This window comes from Perca flavescens, chromosome 13, assembly GCF_004354835.1.
Source record: "Perca flavescens isolate YP-PL-M2 chromosome 13, PFLA_1.0, whole genome shotgun sequence".
NCBI lineage: Eukaryota > Metazoa > Chordata > Actinopteri > Perciformes > Percidae > Perca > Perca flavescens.
In genome coordinates, this window is record NC_041343.1 from 35,151,429 (window position 1) to 35,177,118 (window position 25,690).

The following is a 25,690-nucleotide window of genomic DNA, read 5'->3' on the forward strand; positions in this document are numbered from 1 at the left end:
GAGAGAGACAGAGAGAGACAGACAGATAGACAGACAGACAGAGAGAGACAGAGAGAGGGAGAGAGAGAGAGAGAGAGATGGAGAGAGAGACAGACATAGAGAGAGACAAATAGGGAAAGAGAGAGACAGAGACAGAGAGAGAGAGACAGAGAGAGAGACAGAGACAGAGAGAGAGAGAGAGAGAGAGAGAACACTGTCATTTAAAAACTCATCAAACATTAAACTGATCATGTTGACTTCTATCTCCTCCAAAACATAAAGATCTATTGTGTGTAATTGAAGCTAAAAGCATGTCATCGTTACAGAAGAAAAGAGCAGCTGGTAGACTTTGTACCTTCTAGGAGTTACAATCTCCTAACTGCTAGAAGCAGCAGAGAGAAAGACACACTAGACAGACAGGAATTATCATTACAACCTCTGCAGTTTTCACTTATCTAGAATAAATGATACGTTGAACTTCATCCCACACATTTGACGAGAGAATAATACCTTGCTGTTGTTGCTTCAGCCTGTCCACTTCAGTCTTCTGCTTGTCCACTTCAGCCTTCAGTTCTGCTTGACCTGCAAAAACAGAGAAAGAGTTTCATTGTCAGCTTCATTTTACTGTACCTTCAGTTTCTTTGGGCTTGTAAAATATAAATATTTTCTAGTTTCTTCTCTCCTCTGTGACAGGAAACTGAATATATTTGAGTTGTGGACAAAACAGGACATTTGAGGACGTTATCTTGGGCTTTTTGGTAAACACTGATCCACATTTTAGAGACCAAACAACTGATCTATTCATCCAGATGATAATCCACACATTAATCCACAATGAAAATAATCTGTAGCTATTTGCAGCCCTACTTTGCTCCACTACATAGAAAAATACTTATTTCTATCCTTTTAAAACCAATACATTAATTAAAATACACATTGGAGCATTGTCCATCAGTTTCTTCAGTCTAAAAACCTCCTGGTGTGTAAATTCAGACACCTCTTTCTGACCTTTGTGGAGTCTAACTGAGGATCAGAACAGAGCCAAGTCTGGAAAGAAATCCTCCTTTTTACCCCCTGCTGGTTTTTGTTTGTTTAAGGGCGCTGACACACCAGGCCGATTATCGGCCGTGGGACAGTCTGGAGAGGTCAGTGACTCAAATCTGTTCAGTGTGTCCCGTGCTGTCATCAGTCTGGGGGGCTGTCGGCCTTCATTTTGGCCGACCTGACATGTTCAGTCGGAGGGGGGGGCAGTCGGGACTCAAATGTCGAGCAGAATGAAGTGACTAGAGTCTCTCAAAATCTGAGTAAAATCTTCTAAACTGACCTTTGTTGATCTGAAATGAAGACAGATTCAGCAACTGCATCACCAACACAGTCTCACTCCCTACTCGTCAAATGTATGACCCATGGTCAAGGACCCTGGCGTCAAGTTTCAACCAAATAGGGGTACCCTTGACGTTATTTTTCGACGAGGGGGTCCGTCAGATAGACATTCATGTTAATCCCTCACCATCAAATACCGACGAAAGAAAAAACGAAATCTGTGACAGTTATTATTGGTATTTTTAGCCCAATAACCGCTGTTTTAATCAACATTATTCATGAGATATCATCATGGTTTATATGTATTTCTTTTAATGTTATTTAATGTTATTATTTCGGTCTATTTTGGCCAGGGAAGCTGGGTTGCTTTTTTGTTTATTTATATTTTTTAAACTATAACGCTACATCTCTCAACCTTTATTTAGATGTTATCATGGTATTAATTTCTTTATTTTAATAATATTATTTTGGGCGTAATATTACAGTATATGCTGTAATACAGAACATTACGATATGATCCGAGCTGGAAGCATTCAAAGCCGATATCCCCCAATGCAATGCGGCCATTCATTTCAAAGAATCGGGCAGCGATCAGCTGGTCTTTAACGCCAGGATCGCTTCAATATACATATATACAGTCAGTGGTCAGTATCACTACAATATACATATATACAGTCAGTGGTCAGTATCACTACAATATACATATATACAGTCAGTGGTCAGTATCACTACTTCAATATACATATATACAGTCAGTGATCAGTATCACTTCAATATACATATATACAGTCAGTGGTCAGTATCACTTCAATATAGATATATACAGTCAGTGGTCAGTATCACTTCAATATACATATATACAGTCAGTGGTCAGTATCACTTCAATATACATATATACAGTCAGTGGTCAGTATCACTTCAATATACATATATACATATATACAGTCAGTGGTCAGTATCACTTCAATATACATGTATATACAGTCAGTGGTCAGTATCACTTCAATATACATATATACAGTCAGTGGTCAGTATCACTTCAATATACATATATACAGTCAGTGGTCAGTATCACTTCAATATACATATATACAGTCAGTGGTCAGTATCACTACTTCAATATACATATATACAGTCAGTGGTCAGTATCACTTCAATATACTATTATATACTATAATAGCTATTATATACTATAATATATATATTATTTTCAGCATACTCTCAACGGCACAATACAGTCAGTGGTCAGTATCACTTCAATATACATATATACAGTCAGTGGTCAGTATCACTTCAATATACATATATACAGTCAGTTCATAGGTCTCTATTTATTCCATACATTAAGATATTCACATCCTTTCTTTTCCAGAAGGTAAAGCAACTTGCTGACTACAAATCTGCCAAGTTTCAAAGCTCCCAGAGCTTGTGTGATTGATCTGCATTAGTTTCTATGCCTTAACTCCCATACGGACAGGCTATATTTTAGTCCTTTTTGGTTTGGGGGTGTATTACAATATATGTTAATTTAACAATCTTAGCAGTAAAATATTTTTAGACAAGAATCCATAATCCAGTAATAACCATTTCCATTTCTCCAAGCGCCCTTTAATTTTTTCCATCAAACCCTCCCAATTTTTTTGTAACACACTGTCATCCCCTAGATAAACTCCTACATATTTTATACCCCCATTTCCCCAACACAACCCATCAGGAAGGCAAGGTTTACCATCATCCCATTGTCCTATCAATACAGCATCACTTTTCTTCCAATTAACCTTTGCAGAAGACAACAGTCTAAATTCTTCAATTAAATAAAATCTGCACATCACTTTGCCTGTTGATCATGACCATAATATCATCGGCATAAGCTGACAAAAAAATCTTTTTATTACAAACCGGTAAAAACAAACCACTTAGTTGACCTCTTATCTGTTGAAGCAATGGCTCAATAGCCAAGGAATACAACATTCCAGACAAGGGGCAACCTTGTCTGATACCCCTAAGAACCTGAAAAGGAGCACATAAGCCACCATTTATTTTCAGCATACTCTCAACGGCACAATTGAGTACCCTAATCATATCCAAAACCAAAACCAAAAGCTGTTAAAGCACTCCACAAATATGAGTGCTCTCCTCGGTCAAATGCCTTCTCCTGATCCAAAGATAACAAGCCACAGTCCAAATTTAACAATTTAGAGACATAAAGGATGTGCTTGCCTGGTGAGCGTATTGTGTCACATCCGGTGTTCCCGTGTTACAAACGCTAGTTTGCTGCTCCAGCAAAAACGTACTCAACTTTGCTTTATTGTTTAAATAAAGCAATCCAGGCTATTTGCCTGGATTGCATTTTAATTACAATTGTTCTACTCAAGCACTTATATTTAGCTTCATTTACAGCGACTGACTCGCTGAATTTACAATTGTTAAAACGCAGTTAGCTACTTTAGCTTAGCCATTAGCAATGGCTAATTCCTCTCCCTCTCCTGCTCTTTCTTGCTCTGTGTGCCAAATGTTTAGCTATTGTGATAACGATACATGTAATAAATGTAGTATATTCGCTGCTCTGGAGGCAAGGCTTAGTGAGTTTGAGGCACGGCTCCGCACCATGGAATCAGAATCATATGCTTCCCTAGCTAGCCAGCGCCACGTAGCTGAAGCGGGCCAACATACTGTAGCTTCTGTAGCTTCTGCTAGCTGTCCTCCGGTGACCCCGAGCAGCTGGGCGAGTGGGTGACTGTCCGAGGGAAGCGTAGCGTTAGATCTAGACCAGGGAGTGCACATGATGACGGTCGCTCTAAACCGGAGCGTCTTCGCCTCTCTAACAGTTTCTCCCTACTCAGTGATACACCCGCTGAGAAGCCAGCTCTGGTTATTGGGAGCTCTATACTGCGATATGTGAAGCCAGCTCTGGTTATTGGGAGCTCTATACTGCGATATGTGAAGCCATCTCTGGTTATTGGGAGCTCTATACTGCGATATGTGAAGCCATCTCTGGTTATTGGGAGCTCTATACTGCGATATGTGAAGCCGGCGGCCCCGGCGGCTACAGTACCTACGGTCATATGTGTCCCCGGGGCCAGAGCGGGCGATATAGAAACCCATCTAGAGCTGCTGGCCAAAAAGAACCGTAAATACAGTAAGATCATACTTCACGTAGGGGGTAATGGTCGTGAATCGGAGATCACTAAAATGAATGTTGAGTCACTTTGTGCATACGCAAAGACAATGTTGGACTCAGTAGTTTTCTCTGGACCCCTGCCAAACCTGACCAGTGATGAAATGTACAGCCGTACGTCATCCTTCCACCGCTGGTTGTCGGGCTGGTGCCCAGCTAATGATGTGGGCTATGTGAATAACTGGGGGGTGTTCTGGGGAAAGCCTGGTCTGATGGAGAGAGACGGCATTCATCCCACCTGGGATGGAGCAACTCTCATATCAAAAAATCTGACCGAGTTTATCAGACATAAACCATGACAACCCAAGTTTGATATTAGTAATCAGGGGTGCAGTACTACGCGCCCCCCTGTACTTCCGTTGGAGCAGTCGCCCACTCATAGTCTAATAAGCACGGTGTCTGTTCCCCGACTCAGATCAGTTAAATCAAAGGTAAACAAAAGATGCGCTATACTTAACAACCTAATTGGAATTAAATCGACTGCAACGATAGAACAAAATAGGAAAAGTAGATGTGGACTATTAAATATTAGATCTCTGTCTTCTAAAGCATTATTGGTAAACGAGTTGATATCAGATAATAACATTGATTTATTTTGTCTTACTGAAACCTGGCTGGGCCATGAAGACTATGTTAGTCTTAATGAAGCCACTCCTCCCAATCATATTAATACTCAAATTCCTAGAGGCTCAGGCCGAGGAGGGGGAGTTGCAGCCATCTTTGATTCAAGCCTGTTAATTAATCCTAAACCTAAACTAAAATATAACTCGTTTGAAAGTCTTGTTCTTAATCTTCAACATCCAAAATGGAAAACATTACAGCCAATTATATTCGTTGTTATTTACAGGGCTCCAGGTCCGTATTTTGAATTTTTATCTGAAATCTCAGAGTTTTTATTATGTTTAGTCCTTAAATCAGACCAAGTACTTATTGTAGGTGATTTTAATATCCATGTGGATGTTGACAATGATAGCCTTAGTACTGCTTTCAACTCATTACTGGATTCAATCGGTTTCAGTCAGAGTGTGCACAAGGCGACGCACTGTTTTAACCACACCCTCGACGTTGTGCTGGTATATGGTATTAAAATTGAGGATTTAATAATATTTCCGCAGAATTCGGTATTATCAGATCATTCTTTAATTACTTTCGAATTCTTACTACCTGACTATATTAAATTAGATAAAAGCTTCTACACCAGATGTCTATCTGACAGTGCTATAGCTAAATTTAAAGAAGATATTCCAACAGCATCCGACTCTATGTCATGCCTTAACATAACAGAGGACCTCTATGTTAACCTCAGTCCCTCTCAAATTGATACATTTGTAGACGGTGCTACGACTTGCCTACGGACGACCTTAGACTCCGTTGCTCACCTGAAAAAGAAGATGATGAAGCAAAGGAAATTAGCACCTTGGTATAACTCCCAAACTCGCAAATTAAAACAAATCTCACGAAACATCGAAAGTAAGTGGCGTTCCACCAAAGTGGAAGAATCTCGTTTGGACTGGCAAGAAAGTCTCAAAACCTATAGGAAGGCCCTAAGAAAGGCCAGATCAGACTATTACTCATCACTAATAGAAGAAAACAAGAACAACCCAAGGTTTCTTTTCAGCACTGTAGCCAGGCTGACAGATAGCCACAGCTCTACTGAGCCATCTATTCCTCTAGCTCTGAGTAGAGCTTCATGAGCTTCTTTAATGATAAAATTATGACAATTAGAGATAAAATTCATCACCTTTTGCCCTCAACTTCTAACGGTTCACCTTTAAATGCAGGACCGCTAGAAAGAACGACTACTCCCGACATATACTTGGACTGCTTTTATCCTATAGACCTCCAACAATTAATGTTAAAGATATCCTCAGCTAAGCCATCTACCTGTCTCTTAGACCCCATCCCAACGAGACTACTCAAAGAAGCGTTACCCATGGTTAACACTTCATTACTAGATATGATCAATATGTCCTTATTAACAGGTTATGTACCGCAGTTATTTAAAGTAGCTGTGATAAAACCTCTTCTAAAAAAACCAACCTCAATCCTGAGGTCTTAGCAAACTGTAGACCTATATCTAACCTTCCCTTTCTATCAAAGATCCTTGAGAAAGTAGTTGCTAATCAGTTATGTGATTTTCTACATAGCAATAGTTTATTTGATGACTTTAAATCGGGATTTAGAAAGCATCATAGCACAGAGACAGCACTGGTGAAAATTACTGCTGCAGACAAAGGACTTGTCTCCATTCTTGTTTTACTAGATCTTAGTGCTGCATTTGACACTATTGACCATTCAATCCTGTTACAGAGATTGGAAAACTTGGTTGGCATTAAAGGAATTGCTCTAAGCTGGTTTAAGTCCTATTTCTCTGATCAATCTCCAAGTACGCTAAAGTTAGCCATGGCGTTCCTCAAAGCTCAGTGCTTGGACCAATTCTATTCTCCTTATATATGCTTCCTCTAGGCAATATTATTAGGAAAGACTCAATTAACTTTCACTGTTATGCAGATGACACCCAATAATACTTGTCAATCAAATCAGACGAAACTAGTCAGCTAGCTAAACTTCAAGCGTGCATTAAAGATATAACATCCTGGATGACCTATAATTTTCTGATGTTAAACTCTAACAAAACTGAAGTTATTGCGCTGGGCCCTAAACACCTCCGAACCTCATTATCTAAAGACATAGCTACTCTGGATGGTATTGTTCTGGCCTCCAGCACTACTGTCAGAAATCTAGGGGTTATTTTTGATCAGGATATATCCTTTAATGCCCATCTAAAACAAACCTCAAGAACAGCCTTTTTCATCTTCGTAACATTGCCAAAATTAGGAATATCCTGTCTCAAAACAATGCTGAAAAACTAGTCCATGCATTTGTTACTTCCAGGCTGGACTATTGTAATTCCCTACTGTCAGGTTGTTCAAATATGTCCCTTAAGACTTTCCAGCTGATCCATGCTCCAATGCTGCAGCACGTGTTCTCACAAGAACTAAGAAAAGAGATCATATTTCTCCTGTATTAGCTTCTCTGCATTGGCTTCCTGTAAAATCCAGGATTGATTTTAAAATCCTTCTCCTGACCTCCAAAGCTCTAAATGGTCTAGCACCATCATATCTAGAAGAGCTCCTAATACCTTATTGTCCCACTAGAGCACTGCGCTCCCAGAATGCAGAGTTACTGGTGGTACCTAGAGTCTCTAAAAGTAGAATGGGAGCCAGAGCCTTCAGCTATCAGGCTCCTCTCCTATGGAACCAGCTCCCGATCTGGGTTCGGGCGGCAGACACTGTCACCTCATTCAAGAATGAACTTAAAACTCTCCTATTTGATAAAGCTTATAGTTACGGAGTGAGGAGTTGCAGTGTCCACCTAACTGGCCCACCTGCTTCTCTTCATAATTGTTAGATTAATAATATATAACAAAAGTAGAGGGAGACAGGCCAGCAAAGCCCGATCCGGCAGGGGAGAGTTCCAAGCCCAAACAGGCTACCTCTCCTTATGTCCTGTCTCTCTTAGTTACGCTGTTATAGTTTTAGACTGCCGGGGGACTTCCTTACTTTCTTTGACACACCGAGCTGCTTTCTCCTCTCCCTTTCTATTACCATTTGTGTGCATCCCGTCCCAGAAATGGTTGTTACTAATCTTAGCTTCTGGGGAGTTTACTCTTACTCTTTAAGTTTAATCCTTATAGTCAAGACGGATTTCAGAAAAAAGGCCTTCTATAAGAAGTGAGGAGCATTTATGGGTACAAGTCGGGAACCGGCCTACTTTACATATTTCAAGGGTGCTGAGTCCAAAAAAAATGGTACCCAAGCGAAATTTTGAGTTTTTGACCTTCTAATTTGTATATCAAAATGGCCGCCAAATTGCCTATCTACCTACATATTAAGCATTATATGTGTCATTTTTAAGGCAAGACACTATAGGTGAATAGGGATTTTTTTTTTAACTAGCAGATATCACCATGAAACTCTGCCAGTTGATTACTTACATTAAGATGAGAAAGAAATGTATTACAAGTTTTCTGTAATTTAATGTTTAAATATGCAAATTAGGCATTATCTAATGAAATATGCGCTCATTTGCATATATTTTAAAAACAAAATCTGAGTATTGGATAAAGCCACGTTCAAAATTATTTTTTCATTGTGTTCACATATTAGATGGGGAAAAAATTACAGAGGGATTTATGGATATCTACTTTTGTTATCCTGTAAATCAGAATATACTGTCAATAGCCTTAAAAAAATGATTTTCGTCATGTTTTTCGGAATACAATGTTATAAATCAGGCTAGGAATAATATATTTACAAATCCCTCTGTAATTGTCTTCATAATATATCTAGGTACAAGACTGGGAAGTTTGGTGTATAAAGGTGCTACTGAAGTGGAGATTTCGTTCTTGGAGTATGAGAGAAAAGTCATTTTGAGAAAACGGGCTTTAAAGATTTTTATAGCAAAATTCCACAAATTTCTAATGAAAGCCATGAATTACAGACACATATCCCTTCAGGTCCAAGTAAGATCCATGTATCACACTGTTTAACATCCAAAACTCATTATTGCTTCATCCATCACTGATCATAACATCCAAAACACAGCCCGGTCTCACGCCAGGTCGTGTAATAGTCACGTTATTGTAATCTATTAAGTCGTGGACAGGTTACGTAAATCCCGTTTTTTTCGTGTGGCCATTACGAAATTGAAAGCAATGCATTTTAATGGGAAGCATATTTCGTGATCCCAGAATGAAAGCGAGTAGCGAGTAGTTGATAAGGCGAAAAACCGCGTAGGGAGGTTGGTTGGGGTGGTGTATGGGTCAGAAAACACAGGACTTTCACCCCGGAGACCGGGGATCGCGCCCCGCGTGTGGCAGTTCCTTTGTTGGCGTGTCCCGTGTGTGACGGTTCCTTTCCCCGTTCTTTTTTTTTCCTAACCCCAACCGTCTTGTTATTGTGGCGTTTAATTTTAATTGTTTTAGACGGCGTGTGGCGCCTCATTTCCCCGATCGCGAGTGGCGGCCCGTTCCGTTGTTTTGGCCGGCGTGTGGCGCCTCATTTCCCCGTTGTCGCGTCCCCCACAGCAGCAGGTTCGAAAAACGTGACCTGTACACGTTCAAAAGTCGTTGCATATACACGAAAAAAACGGGATTTACGTAACCTGTACACGAATTTATGAATCAAAAAAACGTGACTATTACACGACCTGGCGTGAGACCGGGTTGCCAAAACAACACATCAACATGGCCTTCAACTGAAGACCATTACATCACAAACTTCAAACTGGCAGAACACAACCATTACACAGTCTAGTTCCCCCAAGTTAGTTTACAGTCTACATATCCATGCCAGTGCCATATGTAGGGCCTTCCTCCATCTCCTGCTGATGTATTTTCACTATTCTGGCTGTGCTTACACTTTTACTGCTCTGCTTTCCACTGGAGAAATGGACACTATTGGCTTTTGAGATCCTAACCATGTCATCATCCTTTATTGCATTAACAGTCTGTGCTCTGAAGCCACAATTTCATCCACCAGCTGGGTCAGACAGAGATGCACTTCCTCCTCCACTGGGAAAAACTATCTTCACTACGAGATTTACACCTTGGAAAAATAGCCTCCTAGGAGAGGGAACAGCAGCTCTACTGACAGCTAACTATGTATCTGCCTGCCACAGCCTGAGGGACTCACAACCACTTAGGATCCCAAAATTACAGATTTGTTTAGTATTTTATAGTAATTATAGTAGAATAGTATATATGTGACACCTACATATTTAATATATGACATGTAGGCTATGAATTTCTGTAAACTGCTTGGAGAGAGGGAGAGAGAGAGAGTCAGTCTGATTACCACCGCTGTCTGAAAACTCCTATTTAGACATTGACGTACTATGTGAAGGTATTTCATCATCTGCTGTCTCAGTGTGTAATCCCCTGCTGGGTCTTCTTGCTAATAACAACTGTTTTCGTCTTCTCTGAGAAGATTTTCGACCGTTTTCGACGCATTTATTTTGACATTCTGAACTACCGCGGAAATGTCAGAGCACGTCACGTGACCATTCTAAGCGAATCACGTTGTCAGGAATTGTCATCAGCCAATGAGATTGCGCATTTAGAGTTAAATCCCCCCTTTTACTTTCACGATTGGTTGCTGATAAAAAGGAAATTACCATATTTGGATCTGACAGCGTTGTAGAGGAGAGAGTCATATTTATGTTGGCCTTAAAAAATGACACAAATAATGCTTAATTTCACCTTAAAAGTTGGTATTTTGCATATATACATAAAAAAGGCAGTGAGCCTCCACTATATCCTTGCTCTGACCCTTGACTATCGCTCTAGAAACTTAATTTCCTCATCTTTGATTGCCTACTTACAAAAAACTAGGGGAAAATGGTCCAACGACTGAGCAAGATAGGCAATTTGGCGGCCATTTTGATATGCAAATTAGAAGGTCAAAAACTCACAATTTTGCTTGGGTACCAGTTTTTTTGGATTTAGCACCCTTGAAATATGTAAAGTAGGCCGGTTCCCGACTTGTACCCATAAATGCTCCTCACTTTCACTTTTTGGGTACATCTCGTCTAGACTATTATGTTTTTTCACCCAGCGTATTTCCTTGGAGAACGTTGGCACCAAGATCCTGGTTCCAGCTGTCGCCGTGGTCCTGCTGCACTCCCTGCTGAGCTCAGCGGTGCCCTGCAATGTCATGCTGCTTCCTGCTGAACCCTGCAGCTTCCTGCTGCTTCCTGCTGAACCCTGCTGCTTCCTGCTGAACCCTGCTGCTTCCTGTTGAACCCTGCTGCTTCCTGCTGAACCCTGCTGCTTCCTGCTGAACCCTGCTGCTTCCTGCTGCTTCCTGCTGAACCCTGCTGCTTCCTGCTGCTTCCTGCTGCTTCCTGTTGAACCCTGCTGCTTCCTGCTGAACCCTGCTGCTTCCTGTTGAACCCTGCTGCTTCCTGCTGAACCCTGCTGCTTCCTGCTGAACCCTGCTGCTTCCTGCTGCTTCCTGCTGCTTCCTGTTGAACCCTGCTGCTTCCTGCTGAACCCTGCTGCTTCCTGTTGAACCCTGCTGCTTCCTGCTGAACCCTGCTGCTTCCTGCTGAACCCTGCTGCTTCCTGCTGCTTCCTGCTGAACCCTGCTGCTTCCTGCTGCTTCCTGCTGCTTCCTGTTGAACCCTGCTGCTTCCTGCTGAACCCTGCTGCTTCCTGCTGAACCCTGCTGCTTCCTGCTACGTCCATCCATGCTCTGCTGGGCCACGCTACATCCTGTAACGCCCTGCAGCGCTCTGATATGGCATGAACTACTACGACTACCATTTGAAGTCACTGTTCCATTATTAATTCGACTATTATCGCCACTCTTCATCACATCCCCAACCGGCCTGTCAGACACCGCCTACCAAGAGTCTGGGTCTGTCCCAGGTTTCTTCCCAAGAGGGAGTTTTTCCTCGCCACTGTCGCACTGCTTGCTCTTGAGGGAATTACTGTAATTGTTGGAATTGTTGAGGCTTTGTAAATTATAGAGTGTGGTCTAGACCTACTCTATCTGTAAAGTGTCTCGAGATAACTCTTGTTATTATTTGATACTATGAATAAAATTGAATTAAGAATTAAGAATAAAAAATATCCCGAATTAAAGAAATATTGTCAAATAGAGATCTACCTGGGACACAGTACGTCTGATCCGGATGGATAACCTGACCCAACACTCCAGCCAATCTGCTTCCCATTGCCTTAGAAAGTATTTTATTATCACTGCAGAGAAGCAAGACAGGGCGCCAGTTCTTTATATCTGTGAGGTCCTCTTTTTTTGGAATAAGAGTGATCACCGCTCTTCGGCAACTCAACGGCAACTCAACGGCAACCCGCCATCCGACAAGCTGTCCTTCAGTACCTCCAGCAGATCTACACCCATTTCCAACCAAAAAGCCTTATAGAAGTCAATCGGGAGGCCATCCATTCCTGGGGCCCTCCCAGACTCCATGCTTTGCAGGGCCTTATAAAGCTCTTCAAAGGTCAGCACCCCTTCAAGACCCTTATTGGCCTCCTCTGACACCTTTGGTAGGCTGTCAAGGAAAACCTTGTCCACACAACACTCTGACTTGAGCTCGCTCCTATACAGATTTTGATAAAAATTAACTGCTCTTCCCCGAATACCAGCAGGATCCGACACTAATACTCCATCTTCGGAGCACAATCCATGAATAAGCCATTTCTGACCATTCTTTTTTTCCAAATTGAAAAAGTATTGGGACGGTGCATCCATCTGATCAATGCTTTGAAAGCGTGAACGAACCAGAGCCCCCTGTATTTCATGCCCCAGTAGATCCGCTAATTGAGCTTTCTTCTTTGAACAGGCTTCTAAATAATGAATCTCACCGGTAGATTGTACCAGATTTTGAAATTCAATTATCACTCCCTCCAAAAGCTCCAAAGAACGAGTAAACTCCTTAGTAACGTTATGAGTATACTGTTGAGTAAACTGTCTGATTTGTATCTTACCAACATCCCACCACTGTTGCAATGAAGAAAAAGAAGACTTCTTTGCTCTGTGAACTTCCCAGAAGTACTTAAATGATTCCTTCAAAACATTATCACTCAACAAATTAGTATTAAAATGCCAGTATGCGCTTTTTGGTTTTATTGAGCTTAAAATAAGCTTACAGTGCACCATACTGTGATCTGAAAAACTTACTGGTGTTATATAACATTTATTCAAAATACTAAGATGGTGATTAAAACTGTAAAGTCTGTCCAGCCTAGCTAATGACATAACATTATCACGTGTGTGAAGCCAAGTTACTGTCTATCATTACCATTTAAAGATCTCCAAATATCACATAAATCATACTTTTTACTAATATGAATTAAGCGTTTACGCGAAGCCAGATGAGGCTCCATGTGATTCCGATCTAGATTATTCTCAGTACAGTTGAAATCACCACCCAGGAACAAGAAGTCTTCAGAGCAACAGTTTTGTAGAGTTGAACATAATATGTCCAAAAAAAACATTCTTTCAACTGGTGCAGTTGGAACATATACACAAATAAAAACAAACACATAACCTTCAACAACAGCTCTTACTTTTAGAAGCCTACCTTTTACTATTTTATCAACATCATAAGAAATAGGACTAAAATTCTTTGTGAATAAAATGGCAACTCCCCACTTATTGAAGTATTATGGCTTAACACAGGGATGCCATCAAACTCCCTCGCCCAGTCGGCAGCATTTTTCATGTCACTATGAGTTTCTTGTAATAAAACAACATTGATTTTCTTTTGCTTAATTAATTCATACTGTATATAGTAGCTCTTTTTCTAGAATTCCTTGCCCCATTAACATTCAAAGTAGCTACATGAACTTCACTCATAATAAAAAGGAAAAGAAAAGCCACCCAAATAGGTAAAAACCCATCAGCCATTCTTCTTTCAAATGTAATAGACATCTCTGTTTAGATCAGTACTGAGACTCCTCACAATCTTCTTAAGTCGATAGACTTCTTTATTAGAAAAGCAACTCTCTGCCATTAGGCTTCTTGCCTTTTCAGCAAACTGCTTAACATCAGGAAAATATTCCTGCACACGCACACCTCTTTTATTTTTTGTTGATCTAAGGAATAACTTAATATCATGAAGTTCATACTCCCGACCACTAAGATCCCCCTGAGAAAGTGTCATACTGGAGTCAGAAGACCCACCATCACTTTACGTTTCCTGATCCACATCTTCTTGCACTTCACTCCTTTTACTTATTTTTGCATCAAACATTTAATCAATTATATTCCTTTTATTAGAAGGTACTTTAAAAAATTTCTTTCCCCACACCATCCATTCCACCTGCCTCCTTCAGAGTCACTGGACTATTCTCTCTTTCTATTTGTTCATCACGTTTATCTTCAGAAACCGGTGCCACGCTCGGTAAATCCTCAACACTAGCCTCTGAAAGTGTAGCGGTGTGTATCGTCTCCGAGTGCTCACAGTGCAGCGAAGTCGATGCAACCACACTCTCACCGGGAACACCCGCAGCCGCCACCACCACAACCGAGCTTGGCCCCGGCAATTCCTCCTCAACCATGTCAGCCCCCCCATCCGCACCACCATCTCCTTTAGTGGTCCCATTCACTGCGTTTGCTTCCCTGTCTGAAACTTTGTCAGGACAGCTGCGAATTAAATGTCCAGTTCTACCGCAACCAAAACACTTTGATTTTGCGGTAGTGACAAAAATAACATATTCAAAGTTTTCAATTTGAAAATTGAGCGTCATATCTAGCTCACTATCATCCTGAATAATCATGTAAGCGAATTGCCTGAACGAAACAATGTGTTTCAACAACGGTGATCCGCAATTGATTGGGATCTTTGTGATCGGAGATAACAATTTTCCATAGCGAGATAAAGCTTGCGTCAAAATTTCATCACTTAAGAATGGTGGAACATTTGATAAAGTGACTCTTTTAGCTGGCAATGAAAGAGGAAGAACAGAGACAAAATCACCACCAATGACTATTCCGTGTTCGACAACTTCATTGACTTTATCAACGCTATTAAGAAACACCACGACGGCACCATTCATTCTGGAGGAGGATAACACGCTCTCATGCCCCACAACCTCACCAACAGCAAGACAACATTCCTCCACACTCGCCGCCGCGGCTACTTTAACCGCATTACGCCGCGTGAGTTAACTCAAACCCTGCCCGCGTCTCCGATAAAGTGGATAGCACGCGGCCCAACAAAGAACTAAAAAAAAGAAAAGACCAGCAAACCAACAAGGGGAAAAGATGGAGACAAGAAACATCAGCTTCACTCACAAACTCTCCAGTCACGCTCACACTCCTTCAACTCGCACCCAGACACATCGGAAGTGAGAGCGAGAGAGAGAGAGATAGAGAGAGAGAGAGAGAGAGAGAGAGAGAGAGACACCTGGCCCACCACCCTAACCTCAACATCCACAGCCTTTATGACATTGTCCACCTCCACAAAGATACCATCAGCACCTTTGCAAAGAAATTAAAAGATGTGGCTTTAGGACGCAACCAAGGAAGCCCCCCCAGCACCAACAGACAGAGCAGCTTCCACCCATCCGGCCTGCTGAGGTCACCACCTCACAGACCCAGCCCCCATCACCCTCCACCACCTCACAGACCCAGCCCCCATCACCCTCCACCACCTCACAGACCCAGCCCCCATCACCCTGCACCACCTCACAGACCCAGCCCCCACCACCCTGCACCACCTCACAGACCCAGCCCCCATCACCCTCCACCACCTCACAGACCCAGCCCCCATCACCCTGCACCACCTCACAGACCCAGCCCCACCACCCTGCACCACCTCAGAGACCCAGCCCCCATCACCCTGCACCACCTCCCAGACCCAGCCCCCATCACATTGCACCACCTCACAGACCCAGCCCCCATCACCCTGCACCACCTCCCAGACCCAGCCCCCATCACCCTCCACCACCTCACAGACCCAGCCCCCATCACCCTGCACCACCTCACAGACCCAGCACCCATCACCCTCCACCACCTCACAGACCCAGCCCCCATCACCCTGCACCACCTCACAGACCCAGCCCCCATCACCCTCCACCACCTCACAGACCCAGCCCCCATCACCCTGCACCACCTCACAGACCCAGCCCCCATCCCCCTGCACCACCTCACAGACCCAGCCCCCATCACCCTCCACCACCTCACAGACCCAGCCCCCATCACCCTGCACCACCTCACAGACCCAGCCCCCATCACCCTCCACCACCTCACAGACCCAGCCCCCATCACCCTCCACCACCTCACAGACCCAGCCCCAATCACCCTCCACCACCTCACAGACCCAGCATACACCCTGCCAGCCCCCATCACCCTCCACCTTCTTATGGACAAGGCAGCCACCCTAACCCCAGGACCAGCCCCGCCCTTATTCCCCAGGCCTCCCCCTGGACCCCACCCTGCTGGCCCAGCCCAACACCACGCTCAGCACCCGGGACAGAGGAGCTACGCTGAGACACTCGCACCAACCAGTGCTGGCAGCCCTGCAGACCTGGGGGAGATCAGACACCTGCTCAGTCTCATATGCTCCAGGCTGATCAGCTAAATGGGACTCTAAGGTGTCAGACTAACCACTACTCTTTTAGAAGAATAACGTGTTTTTGTAACGGTCTCAAGTTTTATAACTTTACTATCCACTTTTAATTAGGGCTGTTTTTATCTTAATCTTAATCTATTCAATTCAGGTCTTACATTATGAGGCTATTATTACCAGATTTATTTTATTTTTCATATTTTATTTTAACTAATTTTTTTTACTTTTTTTTTACATTTTTACTCTTTAGCTTCCAGTGCAGAATGAGTTAGCCTTTTTCTTATTGGTCATTACTTAAAAAAAGAGGGGTACATCTCTGGCAACACAATAATTCATAATTTGTTTCGGTCTCTCACATAAACTAAACCCTTTGTCTAGCCCTGTAACTCATCTGTAAATAGCTAAACGGAAGATACCATTTAGAAAATGTATTCTATTACTACTTTAATCAAGGACAGCCCTACCTCTCATTTATTACTTATTACTGTAGGTATATCTCTTTTTAAAACTGTATTTGCATTTATATTTGCTAACAATGAAGCCATTTCCTGTCTCCATGTGGAATATTCAGGGCCTTAACTCTTCATTGTTTGGATGTAAAAGTGAAACCCCTGAATTCAAAGACAACACCAAAGACACAGACATCATCATCCTCCAAGAGACCTGGTGTAGACCTGGCTCTCTCACTCACTGCCCCCCAAACTACAGAGAAATCATTCTGTCATCAGTCAAACTCCCTACTGTTAAAAGAGGGAGGGACTCAGGAGGGATCATTATCTGGTACAAAGATGAAATATCAAAGTACATCACCCCTATAAAATATATATATATATATATATATATATATATATATATATATATATATATATATATATATATTTTATATGACATTTATGACATAATTAAATCAATGTACACTAACAATAAGTGCAGTATTAAAATTGGCAACAAAAGAACAACATCCTTCTATCAGAAGCGTGGAGTGAGACAGGGCTGCTGTCTGAGTCCCACTCTATTCAACATCTATATAAACCAGCTGGCCACCATCCTAGAGACATCTGCAGCACCTGGTCTCACTCTACACCACTCTGAGATCAAGTTCCTGCTCTACGCAGATTACCTGGTTCTGTTGTCCCCTACAGAACAGGGCCTACAGCAGAACCTGGACCTGCTGGAGCAGTACTGCCAAACCTGGGCCCTGGCAGTAAACACTCAAAAAAAAATGACTTTTCAAAAAAGATCCAGATCTCAAGGAAACACATGCAGCTTCACATTAGGAACACATAAATTAGACAACTGTAGGGGAGAGTGGGGTGATTTGTGCCAGGGGGAGGAAGTTATTCCACCCCTTGTTTTTGGAAAACCATAGAATAAATTGGTCATGTGACCACATCATTTTGAAAAGCCATCCATTTTACTCATCCTCCAAAGAAGGGAGTCACATGGCATGAGAAGTAAGCACATTGTAGCTCAAAAAACTTTTTTTCCTTTCAAAGTAAAATTTCTCTGATTAAAGTTTTTTGATCTTAGTGTCCGAACAATTATAGAAAAGTTTGAAAACATTTCACACATGTTTTACTGCTTTAGCAGGCTACACAATGAGTCTATAGAGTTAGCATGATGTTAGCTCTTAACTGCTGGATCATGCTAGTTTTTCAAACTTGGGGGTCTGGGGTGATTTGTGCCAAAGGGGGTCTGGGTTAAGTTGTGCCAGTGATGAAGGAGTCATCACTAGAGGTGATGTCCTCAAGAAACTACCCACACCCCAAAAACTTGGTGGTACAGCCAGAAGGGAGCAGCATTGACAAGTGGGATGTTAAGTAGTAGGCCAGATCCAGACCACCTAAACCTACATACTCACAGGGGATAATCTGGAGACGTGAGGAGATGGGCATGCCTCTTCAGTGTTTGATTTAGGCCTACCTGCCATTTGTTTAATTTAGCTAACACTGATTTCATTTTTGAGTTTTGAGTTATTAAAGAGACGTTTTATTAAGTTTTCGAGTGGCCTAAGTCACAATAGGATGTTTAGAAATTAGCCCAGTCACTTTATTCTTATATGTTACATAATTGACAGACAGCGTTCAATGTATGTAAACAGGCATATATTGCCAAAGCCTTTTTGCCTGAAATGATTCACAAATATCACATATTGTGTATTTAAGTTTTTTGTGTTTTCCCAAATTACAAAATATGACTTATTCCAACAGTTTAATAGGGTGACAATATCTAAATAACCTTAAATGAGTAATTTTGTATTGCATTTGTCTTGCTTTCATATGGCATTACATTTCATAACATTAAAATGTTCTGTTTTACTTCAGAAATCACTGGCACAATTTACCCCAACGTATTCCCCCCAAAGGCACAACTTACCCCGCATCAGAGGCAAGTTGTGCCACAAGACCACTTTTTTTCCCAAAAGCTATATTTCTGAAACAATTTATTTCAGATCTAAAGTTATTGTTCTCAGGGATGCACTACATCCTGAAATATATGTACATCCTTAAGTTGAAGGCATTACTGTCATGGCTTCACTTTAAAGTCACTTTGAGTAAAAACTGGCACAACTCTCCCCACTTTCCCCTACACATTACAATTATTTAAGACTGAAAAAAAGTTCCACTGGAAGTTTTAACCCAGCGATAATGGAGCTGAGAGAGAAAGCATGCAGGGCATTTTTACGTAATAAAAAGTCAAATCTACATTATAATCCCAATTAGAATCTGGCTCAAATTATTTGAATCTATAATAGAACCAATTCTCCTCTATGGCTCTGGGGACGTGGAACGTCACCTCTCTGTGGGGGAAGGAGCCGGAACTGGTGCGGGGGGTGGAGCGCTACCGGTTAGATCTGGTGGGGCTTACCTCTCGCACAGTCTCGGTTCTGGAACCATACTCCTGGATAGGGGTTGGACTCTTTTCTTCTCCGAGTTGCCCAGGGTGTGAGGCGCCGGGCGGGTGTGGGGATACTCACAAGCCCCGGCTGAGCGCCGCTGTGTTGGAGTTACCCCCGGGACGAGAGGGTCGCCTCCCCACGCCTGCGGGTTGGGGGGAAAACTCTGACTGTTGTTTGTGCATATGCACCAAACAGGAGTTCGGAGTATTCGGCCTTCTTGGAGACCTTGACTGGAGTCCTGCATGGGGCTCCAGTGGGGGACTCCATTGTTCTGCTGGGGGACTTCAACGCACACGTGGGCGATGATGGAGACACCTGGAGGCGTGATTGGGAGGAACGGCCTCCCTGATCTAAACCAGAGTGGTTGTTTGTTGTTGGACTTCTGTGCTAGTCATGGATTGTCTATAACGAACACCATGTTCGAACATAGGGATGCTCATAAGTGTACCTGGTACCAGAGCACCCTAGGCCGAAGGTCAATGATCGATTTCATAATCGTTTCATCTGATCTGAGGCCGTATGTTTTGGACACTCTGGTGAAGAGAGGGGCAGAGCTGTCAACCGATCACCATCTGGTGGTGAGTTGGGTCAGGGGTGGGGAAGACTTTGGACAGACCTGGTAAGCCCAAACGTGTAGTGCGGGTAAATTGGGAACGTCTGGAGGAGGCCCCTGTCCGGCAGACTTTCAACTCACACCTCCGGGCGGAGCTTTTCGTGCATCCCTGTGGAGGCTGGGGGCATTGAACCCGAGTGGACAATGTTCAAAGTTTCCATTGCTGAAGCTGCGGCGAGGAGCTGTGGTCTTGGGATCTTAGGTGCCTCAAGGGGCGGTAACCCACGAACACCGTGGTGGACACCAGTGGTCAGGGAAGCCGTCCGACTGAAGAAGGAGTCCTTCCGGGATATGTTATCTCGGAGGACTCCGAGGCGGTTGCAGGGTACCGAAGGGCCCGAAGGGCTGCAGCCTCTGCCGTGAAAGAGGCAAAGCAGCGGGTGTGGGAGAAGTTTGGAGAAGACATGGAGAAGGACTTTCGTCGGCACCAAAGTGTTTCTGGAAAACTGTTCGCCACCTCAGGAGGGGGAAGGGGAACCATCCAAGCTGTGTACAGTAAGGATGGGACACTGTTGACCTCCACTGAGGAGGTAATAGGGCGGTGGAAGGAGCACTTTGAGGAACTCCTGAATCCGACTAATACGCCCTCTATGTTAGAGGCAGAGCTGGAGGATAACGGGGATTGTCGTCGATTTCCCAGGCGGAAGTCACTGATGTAGTCAAACAACTACACAGTGGCAAAGCCCGGGGATTGATGAGATCCGTCCAGAAATGCTCAAGGCTCTGGGTGTGGAGGGGCTGTCCTGGTTGACACGCCTCTTCAACATTGCGTGGAAGTCTGGGACGGTGCCAAAGGAGTGGCAGACTGGGGTGGTGGTTCCTCTTTTTAAAAAGGGGACCAGAGGGTGTGTGCCAATTATAGGGGTATCACACTTCTCAGCCTCCCTGGTAAAGTCTACTCCAAGGTGCTGGAAAGGAGGGTTCGGCCGATAGTCGAACCTCGGGTTGAGGAGGAACAATGCGGATTCCGTCCTGGTCGTGGAACAACGGACCAGCTCTTCACTCGCAAGGATCCTGGAGGGAGCCTGGGAGTATGCCCAACCGGTCTACATGTGTTTTTGTGGATTTGGAGAAGGCGTATGACCGGGTCCCCAGGGAGATACTGTGGGAGGTGCTGCGGGAGTATGGGGTGAGGGGGTCTCTACTCAGGGCCATCCAATCTCTGTATGACCAAAGTGAGAGCTGTGTCCGGGTTCTCGGTAGTAAGTTGGACTCGTTTCAGGTGAGGGTTGGCCTCCGCCAGGGCTGCGCTTTGTCACCAATCCTGTTTGTAATATTTATGGACAGGATATCGAGGCGTAGTCGGGGTGGGGAGGGGTTGCAGTTTGGTGGGCTGGGGATCTCATCGCTGCTCTTTGCAGATGATGTGGTCCTGATGGCATCATCGGCCTGCGACCTTCAGCACTCACTGGATCGGTTCGCAACCGAGTGTGAAGCGGTTGGGATGAGGATCAGCACCTCTAAATCGGAGGCCATGGTTCTCAGCAGGAAACCGATGGAATGCCTTCTCCAGGTAGGGAATGAGTCCTTACCCCAAGTGAAGGAGTTCAAGTACCTTGGGGTTTTGTTCGCAGTGAGGGACAATGGAGCGGGAGATTGGTCGGAGAATCGGCGCAGCGGGTGCGGTATTGCATTCAATCTATCGCACCGTTGTGACGAAAAGAGAGCTGAGCCAGAAGGCAAAGCTCTCGATCTACCGGTCAGTTTTCGTTCCTACCCTCACCTATGGTCATGAAGGCTGGGTCATGACCGAAAGAACGAGATCCAGGGTACAAGCGGCGAAATGGGTTTCCTCAGGAGGGTGGCTGGCGTCTCCCTTATAGATAGGGTGAGAAGCTCAGTCATCCGTGAGGAGCTCGGAGTAGAGCCGCTGCTCCTTTGCGTCGAAAGGAGCCAGTTGAGGTGGTTCGGGCATCTGGTAAGGATGCCCCCTGGGCGCCTCCCTAGGGAGGTGTTCCAGGCACGTCCAGCTGGGAGGAGGCCTCGGGGAAGACCCAGGACTAGGTGGAGGGATTATATCTCCAACCTGGCCTGGGAACGCCGATCCCCAGTCGGAGCTGGTTAATGTTGCTCGGGAAAGGGAAGTTTGGGGTCCCCTGCTGGAGCTGCTCCCCCCGCGACCCGACACCGGATAAGCGGACGAAGATGGATGGATGGATGGATGGATGGATGTAGTGAGGTACAACGCCTGCAGAGCTGAATTCGGCCAATTCCCATTATTCATCAAAATTCAAAAACGTGCAATCAAATATTGGCTACATCTAAAAAACAGTGACTCCCCACTCCTACCAACAGAAAGCCCTGCAACACCAAGAGCTGAGCAAAGAGAAGAGTCCCCTCACTCAGCTGGTCCTGATGCTCAGTTCACTTCCTGACCCGGTTCTGCCTCAGGACCAGTCTGGGAACCAACCAATCAGAGTTAACCAAAGTATAACACAACAGAAACAAAACTACATCACCATCTGGAACACACAAACAGAAGCACAAAGCAAAATGCAGTGCTATCTGTCCCTAAAGAGAGAGTACAGTGTGGCAGACTACTTGACCACAGTGACTGATATTAAACTAAGAACTACGTTGACCAAGTACAGACTCAGTGAGCACAGCCTGGCCATTGAGACAGGCCGCTACAAACAACAAAGACACACAGACACACACACACACACACAAAAGACACAGACACACACACACACACAAAGACACAGACACACACACACAAAGCCACCGACACACACACACACACACACACACACACACACACACACACACACACCTGTAATATTCTTGTTTTCATGTTGTTGTTGATACCCATCAGTGTTGTTCATATTGTTACATTGTGTTGACATGATTGTTGCTTTTATACGAACGTTAACCTAATGTTTATTGTTTGAATCCTACTGGACTACTGGATGTTAGTGTGTAACATGTTTCCATGTTTATGTGCTTTAGCAATACTGTATGTCAACATGGTCATGCTAATGAAGCCTCTTTGAATTTGAATTTGAGACAGAGACAGAGACAGACAGAGAGAGACAAAGCAAAGAGAGCGAGACAAAGAGAGAGAGAGAGAGACAGAGAGACAGAGAGAGAGAGAGACAAAGCAGTGAGAGAGAGAGACAGCGACAGAGAGAGAGAGACAGATAGAGAGAGAGAGACTAAGCAGAGAGAGAGAGAGAGAGAGAGAGAGAGAGACAAAGAGAGAGAGAGACAGAGACAGATAGACAGAGAGAGAGAGAAAGCAGAGAGAGAGAGACAGTGACAGAGAGAGAGACAGATAGAGAGAGAGACTAAGCAGAGAGAGAGCGAGAGAGAGAGAGAGAGAGAGAGAGAGAGACAATGAGAGAGAGAGACAGAGACAGAGAGACAGAGAGAGAGAGAGAGACTAAGCCGAGAGAGAGAGACAGAGAGAGAGAGAGAGAGAGACAGAGAGAGAGAGAGAGACAAGAGAGAGACAGAGAGAGAGAGAGAGACTAAGCCGAGAGAGAGAGAGAGAGAGAGACAGAGAGAGAGAGAGGGACAGACAGAGAGAGAGAGAGACAAAGAGAAAGAGAGACAGAGAGACAGAGAGAGAGAGAGAGAGAGACTAAGCCGAGAGAAAGATAGAGAGAGAGAGAGAGAGAGAGAGACAGAGAGACAGAGAGAGAGAGAGAGAGAGAGAGAGAGAGAGAGAGAGAGAGAGAGAACACTGTCATTTAAAAACTCATCAAACATTAAACTGATCATGTTGACTTCTATCTCCTCCAAAACATGAAGATCTATTGTGTGTAATTGAAGCTAAAAGCATGTCATCGTTACAGAAGAAAAGAGCAGCTGGTAGACTTTGTACCTTCTAGGAGTTACAATCTCCTAACTGCTAGAAGCAGCAGAGAGAAAGACACACTAGACGGACAGGAATTATCATTACAACCTCTGCAGTTTTCACTTATCTAGAATAAATGATAAGTTGAACTCCATGCCACACATTTGAACAGATAATAATACCTTGTAATTGTTGCTTCAGCCTGTCCACTTCAGTCTTCTGCTTGTCCACTTCAGCCTTCAGCCTGTCCGCTTCAGCCTTCTGCTGTGCTTGACCTGCAAAATCAGAGACAGTTTCTTTGTCAGCTTCATTTTACTGCACCTTCAGTTTCTTTGGGCTTGTTAAATATGAATATTTTCTAGTTTCGTCTCTCCTCTGTGACAGGAAACTGAATATCTCTGAGTTCTGGACAAAACAAGACATTTGAGGACATAATCCTGGGCTTTGGGAAACACTGATCCACATTTTAGAGACCAAACAACTGATCTATTCATCCAGATGATAATCCACACATTAATCCACAATGAAAATAATCTGTAGCTATTTGCAGCTCTACTTTGCTCCACTTTTCTCTACATAGAAAAATACTTATTTCTCTCCTTTTGGATATCTCTGAACTGCTATGACACGATGCAAACAGTTCATTACTGTACCTGTAGTCATGTCCGCCTTCAGTTGAACCAACGAGGCAGTCAGTTCTCTCAGCTCAGCGTTGATATCTGGAGTAGAAGCCGGCTGGATTTCAACACCTTCACTTGTGGAGACGGAGCCGAGCAGCAGCAACAGCGTAACACTCACAGAGATCTTCATTCTGTTGTATTATGACTTTGTTTTCCCGTCAGGATACTGCTTTATATATTCTTGTTATGTTGGAAGTGTGGTCTCATAATGTTAGGATAATTATTAACTACATGAAAGTCTTGTCCTGAATTTAGTCAGGCTGTTAGATTTCAGGAAGGGGGTGACCAGTTTGATCAGGGAGGCTGATGACCTCATGTGGTAAGGTTAGTGAATGGAATTTGGCCTGATGGTAAACAGATGGCCAGTTTGCGTACGTGACTGAGTGAAGGTCCATCCTTTCTGTGTATAAAACACATGAATAACAGAGAGGTTCAGTTGGTTTCTTCAGAAAATACTCAGGTCTTTTGATTTCATGTTATGCTATTATTATGTGAATATAACGTATTCTATCTAGAGGTTGACACATACAGTAAATATGCAATGTTAGCACTGTGAAACTCGTACAGAATCAGAAAAGGTTTCATTGCCACAATAATAAATGTATGTGATACATACATGAAATAAACAAACATATTAAACACTAATATAAAATAAACAGTAAATACAGGAAAAACAAATAAATACATACAAATTAACAGTTGCATTAGATAAAGGGTTGAATGGATTGAGTGCAAAACTTTCAAAGAATAAAAGTATTTGCTATGGTCAGATGTAAAGTCCAAGATGAAGGTAAGTGCAGGTTAGTGCAAGTGTAGTGTGTTGGGGGGTGTTATGAGTCAGTGTTTGGTGGGGGTCCGGAGCCTTGTTTGTGATGCTTATTGCAGAGGGGAAAAAACTTCTTTATAGTTATGTGCTTTATTATAATAGCATAACATGAAATTGTCTGAAGAAACCAACTGAACCTCTCTGTTATTCATGTGTTTTATACACAGAAAGGATGGACCTTCACTCAGTCACGTACGGTTTACCATCAGGCCAAATTCTATTTACTAACAAGAACAGATAAAGTCATCAACCTCCCTGATCAAACTGGTCGCCCCCCTTTCCTGAAATCTAACA

General features: G+C 43.5%; 1 protein-coding gene across 1 annotated transcript in view; it reads right to left on the bottom strand.

Annotated features, from left to right (window-relative positions):
* The window catches only part of LOC114566503 (complement C1q tumor necrosis factor-related protein 3-like), a 51,187-nt gene extending 26,361 nt beyond the window's left edge, over positions 1-24,826 (bottom strand). Inside the window, exons 1-3 of the mRNA XM_028595018.1 lie at positions 24,544-24,826; positions 24,073-24,165; positions 490-561 (exon numbers count right to left, since the gene is read on the bottom strand). Of these exons, the coding sequence (XP_028450819.1) occupies positions 490-561; positions 24,073-24,165; positions 24,544-24,700 (322 nt within the window). The 5' untranslated portion in view covers positions 24,701-24,826. The remainder of the gene's footprint in view (positions 1-489; positions 562-24,072; positions 24,166-24,543) is intronic.
* Positions 24,827-25,690: the final 864 nt, after the last annotated feature.